The sequence below is a fragment of the Pagrus major genome, chromosome 7 (assembly GCF_040436345.1).
Source record: "Pagrus major chromosome 7, Pma_NU_1.0".
Classification (NCBI taxonomy): domain Eukaryota; kingdom Metazoa; phylum Chordata; class Actinopteri; order Spariformes; family Sparidae; genus Pagrus; species Pagrus major.
The window spans coordinates 2,355,176-2,364,180 of record NC_133221.1 but is presented as its reverse complement, the minus strand read 5'-3'; the positions used below and the strand labels follow the sequence as shown (position 1 = coordinate 2,364,180).

The 9,005-nt window shown below is 43.9% G+C and overlaps 1 protein-coding gene across 1 annotated transcript in view; it reads right to left on the bottom strand.

The window, feature by feature from the left end:
- Nucleotides 1–3,388: 3,388 nt before the first annotated feature.
- The window catches only part of LOC140999620 (neural cell adhesion molecule L1.1-like), a 30,945-nt gene continuing 25,328 nt past the window's right edge, over nt 3,389–9,005 (bottom strand). Inside the window, exon 26 of the mRNA XM_073470115.1 lies at nt 3,389–8,379. Within this exon, the coding sequence (XP_073326216.1) occupies nt 8,121–8,379 (259 nt within the window). The 3' untranslated portion in view covers nt 3,389–8,120. The remainder of the gene's footprint in view (nt 8,380–9,005) is intronic.

Below are 9,005 nucleotides of genomic sequence, written 5' to 3'. Positions count from 1 at the left end.
CAATGAGAATGATCAACAGCTTGTGTCACGAGGTCGCGCACGCGCAAAACAGTTTCTGTCACACACTTCCCCAAATGAAAGAGGAAGTGTGAATGTTTGCATCTCATATGAACGTGTCAGCAGTGTGTGCGTGTGTGTGTGTGTGTGAGTGCGTGTGCATGTGTGTGTGTGTGTGTGTGTCGCCGTCACTCACCGTGCGGCCGCTGGAACCGGAGCGTCCTCCCCGCGCCCCCCTGCGGCTCGGCCCCGTCTTGCGTAATCGTCGCTCCGTTCATCCTCCAAATCTATTCCTGGCGGAGCGCGCGCGCGTGTGTGCGTTATGGATGTGTGTGCGTGCATGTAGCAACTGCAGAGTGTGCGTGTCCGTGTGTGCCTCGGCTCTGTGGCGCTGCGGTGTGACGGTCGCTCGGTTTACAGACAAGTTGCAGCCCGTCGCCTCATAGTCCCACAGTGCTGGTCACGGTCCTCAGCGCGCTGCCTCCGGCTTAGTATTCCTGCGGTCACACACACACACACACACAAACACACACACACACACACACACACACACACACACACACACACACACACACACACACACACACACACACACACACACACACACACCGCCTGCGTCAGGGGAACTAGTCCTCCAGGTTTAACCCGTCGTTACCGACCCTCCTCTGCTTCCTCTGAATATCCTGTATGACAATAATCAGCTCCGGTCGAGTCTCTGCAAATAATGTTCCCATCATCCGCCACGCCTCTGTGTCCTCTGGAGCCTCGGCTGATGCTGTGCACTCACTGTGTGTGTGTGTGTGTGTGTGTGTGTGTGTGTGTTAGCACAGATACTCTCATATTCACAGCGGTGAAAAAGTACATTTAGTTCAGAGGAGTGATGAGCAGGGGCGTACTGAGACTGTCTGAGGGGCAGGGGGCCACCAGCTGCCTGTGGTGGGAACTTTATTTTGATAGTCATTAAAATCAACACCACCTTATTTTGAAAAAGTCATTCAAATAAACTTTGTTCCAACACTGAACCACAGCAATAATCTGAATAGTAACCTGAGGATAATTGATGCATTACAGTTTTTCTTGATGGCTTTGACCTGCTTAAAGAAACTGGGATCCACTCGGTTTTCATCGTCACTGAGAGTGAGAGTAGGAGGAAGAGGTGGAGGTAAAGTTGGAAGAATTTCATCAGCCAGTACAGCGATAACAAAAGTTTAAAATAAATGTAATGGAGTAAAAAACACAGTATTTGCTTCTGAAATGTTGCAGACTGGAAGCTAAAGTAGCAGAAAATGGAAAGTACCTCAACATGACGTGGCCGTGCAGTTCTTGATTCATCTGATAAGAATCTGAATGCGTTCCGGTCGGACCTGTCAGACTGCCGTCCTAACTTTTTATGTAAACGTGACTCAGTGTTTCATTCAGACCGACACTGTCGTCACAGTAATGTTTAGAGCTGCAGGTACGATTACGAGGCACCTGTTGGCTGCTTTATTTGAATATTTCCATTTCCTGCTTCTGTGTACTTCTGCTTCACTACGGTTCAGCAGGGAAATATTGCATTTATCTGCTAATTACTTTTCAGATTACATAAAAAAAACACAACAAACTTTTCAAGGACAACAGATCGACACAGTTTAAAACCAGTGATCCCCAAATATTTTGTGACCTCATGTTCGAGGCCCCGGCGAAGGTTAGAGACGAACTGTCAACAAAACAAGGAAACTGGAAACAAGTTTGTGCATCATAACTTTGTTTTTTTCAGTCTTTCCTCTTCCATCGATCATCTCGTGATCTTTCAGACGTGCAGGTTGAAGCAGGAGTCGTGGCGGCCGATGACTCGACTGATAAACACAATTTCCTTGTTCTCAAGACGACATCCAAGATTTTTAAGGCCGCATCAAAACTCATTTCAGTTTGCTTCTGTATTTATTTACCTGGGTATAGATTCAGCTTTTTATTTTCTTTCCCATTCAATTTTCCATTTGTTTATTAATTCATTCATTTTAAAATACATTAAAGGAGCATTCTGTAGTTTTGGTGAAGAGATGTTAATGAGCAGAGAAAGATCTGCCAAAGATAGATAGATACTTTATTTATCCCGAGGGAAATTCAAGTGTAGTAGCATACAAAATACAAAACATACATTACACATATATAATATATAAAATTAAAATTAACAGTAGCTACAGTAAACAGTGCAAACAGTGCAAACAGTAAACAGCGCAAATGGATGTGCAAATAGAGGTAGAAATTGTCCATTGTCTCTTATCTATTGTCCTCCCTGCCTTTACTGAGAGGTGTCCCCCTGTCTGATGGACAGGGGGTCTGTTGGTGGAGCTGGACTGGGACAGCAGTCTGCCACTGAACACACTCCTCTGCCTGGTGAAGGTGTTGTGCAGAGGCTGGTGGGTGTTGTCCAGTATGGACAGCAGTTTGTCCAGGGTCCTTCTTTCTGCCACTGTCACCAGAGAGTCCAGCTCTGTGCCCACTGCTGAGCCGGCTCTCCTCACCAGTCTGTCCAGTCGACCGGCGTCTCTCTTCTTGCTGCAAACTAAACAAACTAAATAAACAAACTCTCTTAGTTTTCATGACTGAATAAGCTGAATAAACAAACTGACCTTTTACTTTGTTTATATGTGGCGGACCCTGCCACCTCTCTAGCTTCAGACAGTGTCCTGGGACCTTATTCTCCTCTGAGAACAGCTGGTTTATTCACTGATGGAAATATTAATGGAAAGTATTATGACCTCATTAATATTGTAAATATTCAAATGAGTTTGAATTTCTTCTCTAAAACTACGTAGTGCCCCTTTAAATATTGTATATATTTCTGTAATATTTACCCTTCACCTTGTTTGTTTTTCTTTCTTCATGTTATTTATTTTAATCTTTAAAACAGAAATATCAAATGAATACCTACATTTATTTTTAAATATTGTTCTGGCATATTAATTTATTTATCGAGTCATATATTTATTTCTATTTCTGTTTCAGTCCTCCAACACTCAAACTGCACTTAAAGGATCTGAAGACCGGCCAAAACGTCCTCACTTTGAAAAACGGTCCTCACTTCAAGTGTCCAAACTCACACCGGTCCTCACACACACACACACACACACACACACACACACACACACACACACACACACACACACACGCACACACACACACACACACACACACACAGAAGAAAGGAGCACTCTCTCAGGTCTGTTCAGGATATGCGTAGTCCATGTTTATTTATTAGTTGACAGTCTGGGGTTAGTTTGTCAGCTACAGTACAGCGCACAATGCAACAAGCAGGTACAACATCAGCACACCTCAATATTGCAGTACACCCCCCCAACCCACCCGCCCCCCATCATACCACCCCCCCTCTGTATTTGCGCCCCCCCACTGTTATCACGTCCCTGCTCGATCCTGTGATACTGATTGATTTCATTGTGTTACTCACTGATCACATCACTGCTACTGATGACAATACTGACTGCGTCATCGTAACTGATAATAGCACTGTTGTTGTTGTTGTTGTTGTTATCATTAGCAGTATTGTTATTATTTATAACTAAAGTTTTTTGTCTTTTTTTTTTTTTTTTTTTACTAGTTTTTGTGTTTTTTCCCAACGTGTTTATATGTATAAAAGAAGGCTGCGACAGAGACAGACAGACAGACAGACAGACAGCTGTACAGTCAGCATCAGGAGCAGAGAGGAAGACCGGAGCCGGCCGAGACCTGGGAGACGTTTAACAAGGCAACATGTCAGACTGTGGATTATTACACTGAGAGATGACTGATGGAGGACAGCTGTCATGGTTATGTGTGTATAAATCTTTAATCTTAATCTTGCAGCCAGGTGTGTTAGTGTGTGTGTGCTGCGTACACGGAGCGTTTTGCAAACCAATGACCGGCGTTGGGTAACGTTACTTTTAAAAGTAACTTGTTGCGTCACTGCGTTATCTACTGAGAAAAGTAAGACGTTAGAGTACTTTAGAGTTACCAAAAATGTAACAGCACAAAAGAAATGTATATTTGGCTGTTTTTCTGTTGTTCAGGTGGTTCATAGTGGACAGATGTTTACACTCAAATCACTTGGAAACACAAGTTGTTTTAACGTGAAAGCAGCGTTTTGAAATTGCGACTGCTGCGTGTGGATGTAGCCGTAGAGATTTTGCTGTGATTTCTAGATTGAGGGTAAAAACATGTTGAACTGTAAGAAAGCTTTTTTTCTCTCTCCAGACGGCTGTGAGGTTGCTCTCCACAAAGAGATTAACGTATCGACTGACAAGTATTGTTATTTCTTCTTCCCCTGTGCCACAGAGCTCAACCCAACACACCGTCCTGCTGCCACAAATACTCATTAGAGCATCTGATGTGGATTCATCCGCCGCTGAAAATAGTCCCCAACAAATTGTGTTTGATAAAAAAACGACAATGAGGAGCTGTTTTTGAAAAATCACTGAGAGCCTTTTAAAAATGACAGTAAGCGGCGGTGGGTTTGGAGCTGACAGACGGTTGATGAACACACGGTTGGTTTTGGTCTTTTGAATGTGATTTGCAACAATAATAAAAGTAGAAACGGCATTGTGACGCTCTCTGCTCAGTGTGTGTGTGAAGTGACTCTTCAGGCTCGTCTCTCCCGTCCCTCTCTGCTCCACAAAGAAACAAACTTCAGCTCTGGGTCCAAACACTTGGGAAGTCCCTGGTCGATAATCCTGCTTCACATCGCTCGTCAGGCTGAGTTTAGTCCGACACAATGAAGCCACAAAAATAAACCCTCTAAGTATTAAGATTGATTTCCAGTATCGCTCCGTCCAGGGCTGCAGAACACATCTCGCCCGTGTCCATTACAACAGCACTGCCTTGGCGTTAGGTATAAACATTAACATTTATGACGTGACTTCCTCTTCATAATCAATATTATCTGCTGCATCTCTAAGCGCTATAAAGAAACTCGATGAAGGGAGGGGGTGGTTGTTCTCGCTATGATTCTAGTCTTCTCTAAATGTCTCTGGGCTACTAATCGACAAAGCTAAGAGGAGACGATGGTGGGTGGGTGGGGTTGGTTTGGGATGGGTGGGGGGGATTGTTGTATGACACAAAGGCTGCAGCGGGTCGGGGGAAGGAGCGCTGCAGCACAAAATCAAACACAGCATAATAAAAAAACTTACAATTTGATCATCTTATAAAAGAAGCAATGGAAATAAAAAAATGACAATCTCAAGGTTCTATTTACATTCAGAGAACGATACGTCGGATTCTCTATTTCTGTCAGCTCCTCCTCCTCCTCCTCCCTCTCTCCTCCAGAGGGTCCTATATGGTTTTTGCTACAGAGGACCGCTTCCCATAGGCCTCCATTTAATGCATTAGGTGCGTGCATGGTGTCTGTGTGTGAGAGTGTGTGAGCGTATGTGTGCATAGGAGTGTCTTTCGGTCTTTTCTCACATTCTACGGTGGCCCTGAGCGCTCACAAACTGCAACCTAGGAAAACACAAGTAGGGGAAGAAAAACAGCTTCACGGATTTGACAGCGTGCGCAGCATGTGCACAGTGACTGTTTCTATTGGATGCTAAAAAGTGATGAACACATCAGCTGTGTCGGTGTCGTTCAATACGAGCAAATGACGTATATTTTGTAAAGATTTCCAGCAGCGTCCAGCAGCTCTGCAGGTTGCTCTGTCGGACGGCCGTTCCGCAAAATGTACCCGACTTATGTTTGGTTTGGCCACAGTTTTGGTCCTAGGAGGCGGAAATTTGGCATGGAAGTATAAAAGATAAAGATAATTATCTCAATAAAACCTTTCTCCTCAGAAATGGGACAAATGTTTGATATAATTACTTCATCTGCACTGAAAAAGGGGGCGCTGATGCACCTGGCTCTCTACAGAAGAGGACAAACAGCCAGCCACAACTTTCTATTTAGGAGGCTGAACTTTGCCGTTTGGGTCAAATGTTTGAGGTTGTGAGTACGTGAATGCATGATGTACGTGGTCGGCTGGTCACACTTGTTAATATTCTGACTGCATGATTCAGATATGATTGTAGATATTTTTTGTTTTGCGACTTGTGTAATCAGGATGTTAAAACAATTTTAAAAAATGTGATTATTTACATTAAGTGAAATAAATAGTTTTGCAGTGCTGTGAGCTCTCCGGGCCACCGTACTATCCCATCGAACAGGAGGATGATGATGGAAAAGGAATGTGTGTGAGGGAGAAATGGACGACATGATGGATGGATGGACGGAAAGAGGGAGGAGAGGAGGCTCAACTGGACTCTCTTAAGGCAACAGATCTCCCATCGCTGCAGGTTACAGGGCAGGGATGGAGAGCACGGACAATCACACACGCAGTCACGCAAAAGAAACAGTCGCTCTTTAAACTTGCACGCTATAATATCAACTAAATGCCTCAGGGAGGGGCCGTGCATCTTAGGTTTGACAGCCACGCACACATCAATAAATAGCCGGATCATTCCCAGACGCATGCACACAAACACAAATAAATAGCTCGCAAACGGCGTAAACGAAGACACAGAGTGGTGACGTTGACAGTGACGCACAAAAAGTGGAACTGAAAATGGTGATGTTCATATATATAAAAAAAATGAATACGACTTTAAATGTGTTAATGAGACTTAAATATTTGTACAGGATGAAGTGACTTTTTTTTTCTTCCCTTTTTCTTCGTCTCACTCTTCATCACATCAGCCATCATCTTCCTCTCCTGGACCGGGTTGCACCAGCTGTTTGTAAATCCCTCCCTATGTTTCTGTTGTGGGGCTTTTCCACCGGCACCGATTTGATTTTCCATCACCAGTGTTTCCACACCGAGCCACGACGTCCTCCGCATCGGGGCCAGAGCGCGATATCTGCTTTATTTTACTGTTTCATCGCTCAGTTCACTTTCAGCTGTTTCAGGAGTCGTGTTCAGTTGCTGCTGGTGAAAACCAAACATTTCCTGATTTTGCCGTTGATAATAAAAGCTTTTTTATAACTACGTAGCAGCAGGCTTTTATTGTGAAGAATTTAGAAGAAATGAAACGGAGTCAAAACTGAATTAGCAGAGCTTTGTTTAGTACTGCTGGGAGGAAGATTATCTGCAGCCGCTCCTTCAACCACTACTCAACACAAGCTCAGCATCAGTTAAAGACACCTTCATGCTGGCCGCCCTGTTGTAATGGAAACGCAAACTCCCGAGCCAGCCCTATAAGTAACTACCAGCTCGTTTCAAACCTGGTTAAAGAGAGAAAAGCCTTCAGTAACGTGTAAAAAGTGGCAGCATCCAATCAAAATGTAAACATGGAAGTCAACTGCAACATTCATAGAGGGAAGAAATATCCACATCATCGTCACGTGTTACCTGATGGCAAGTCCACCATGTGTTGTGTTTTTATTCTTATAGAGTAACAACTAATCTCTACGTAACTGCTCATATGTGTGGTGGCGCCCAATTTAATTTATTGATCCACAGACTAAACAAGCTTTTTACTTTAACTTATTGTCATGAAGTAAATGTTGATCGCACAATGTAATGGCTGTAGAATAATGACTCCATTTTGTGTTTAGATTGGTTCCCTATAAACCTCAGTGCACTGTGTCATTCTGTCTGCCACCGGGCACCAAATCTCCCAGGAAAATGCTGACTGGTGACGCAGGAAATAAGCGATCCGGCCGTCTTTGCAACAGCAGCACCAGTGATAATACCGCCTGGTACCACAAGAGGGGGGAAAAGCTTTCTGTTACCACTTTACGTTATAAAAAACAAACAGCTGGTGCAACTGTCTCCCGTCCTCCACGTCCTTCTGTCTTTCTTTCTGATAGAAGAGTGAAGGGTCGTCTGATTTTATGTGTTTGCTTGTAGGTGTGTGTGTGAGTGTGTGTGTGTGTGTGTGTGTGTAAACTTGTCGTAGAAAAGGCGAGACATCCTGTAAACAGCTTCACCGCATAAACCTGTGGAATGTATTGAGAGTGTGTGTGTGTGTGTGTGGGTGTGTGTGTGTGTGTGTGTGTGTTTTGCACTATAACATTACAGGCAGTGGATTCAGGAGTGGTCTGTCCCTTTTTTGTTTTGTTGCAGGCAGTGTGTGTGTGTGTGTGTGTTTCTTTGTAATGTGTGTGTGTGTGTGTGTCTAGCTGGGTCGGTTCAGGATGCTCGACATGGATGGAGCGATGGGGGGAGGCGGGACTGGGTTAACGGGGGAGGCGGGGCCGGAGCTCTCGTTGCCATGGGGAACGGGCCCCCGGCCGCTGTACTGGCCGATGAACGAGCCGTCCTCGTTGAACTGGATGTCCACGCTGTCTCCGTACTCGGCCAGAGAGTCGTCGCTGCCCAGCTTGCTCTCCCCGCACAGAGACGGCTGGCTGTCGGAGCGCTTCTCATCTGCATCGCTGCGAGAGAGGGAAAGTCAGTAGTTGTCAGAAATTGTCAAACAAGAGCTGCAACGATTCACCGATGTGTCACCAACGATTCTGATAATAGATTTATTGGTTTCAAAGTCAAAGTTCTCTAAATCCAGCTTCATAAATGTTAATATTTTCTGATTTCTTTCCTCCTCTGTGACAGTAAACTGAATACGTTTAATATAATTATAATTGTTGGTTGCAGCCCTAATATTTAAATAACTGCAGTCTCAAATAAAAGCCGGGGCTGTGATGGCCAACAACAACAACAACAACAACAACAACAACAACAACAACAACAACAACAACAACAGACGGTGGTGGAATAAACTGTTCCCAGTATAATAACAGGATAATAAAACTATAATAATATATTAGGTGTAATATAACAGCATTAGGTGTTACTCTCACCACTCTGCTGCTCTCAGTCGATCTTTATTCACTAAAATAATGTTTTCATGCTCCAAATAATTCACTTTATTTCTTCTTAATCAATGTTAAGTTACTGGCAAGAAAAACCTCAGCACTTCTTGATGTTTTTTCACATTAAAAGCCTCCAATAAAAGAAGGTAAGACTTTTAATATGAACATTCTGGATGGAGGATTTAGTTTTC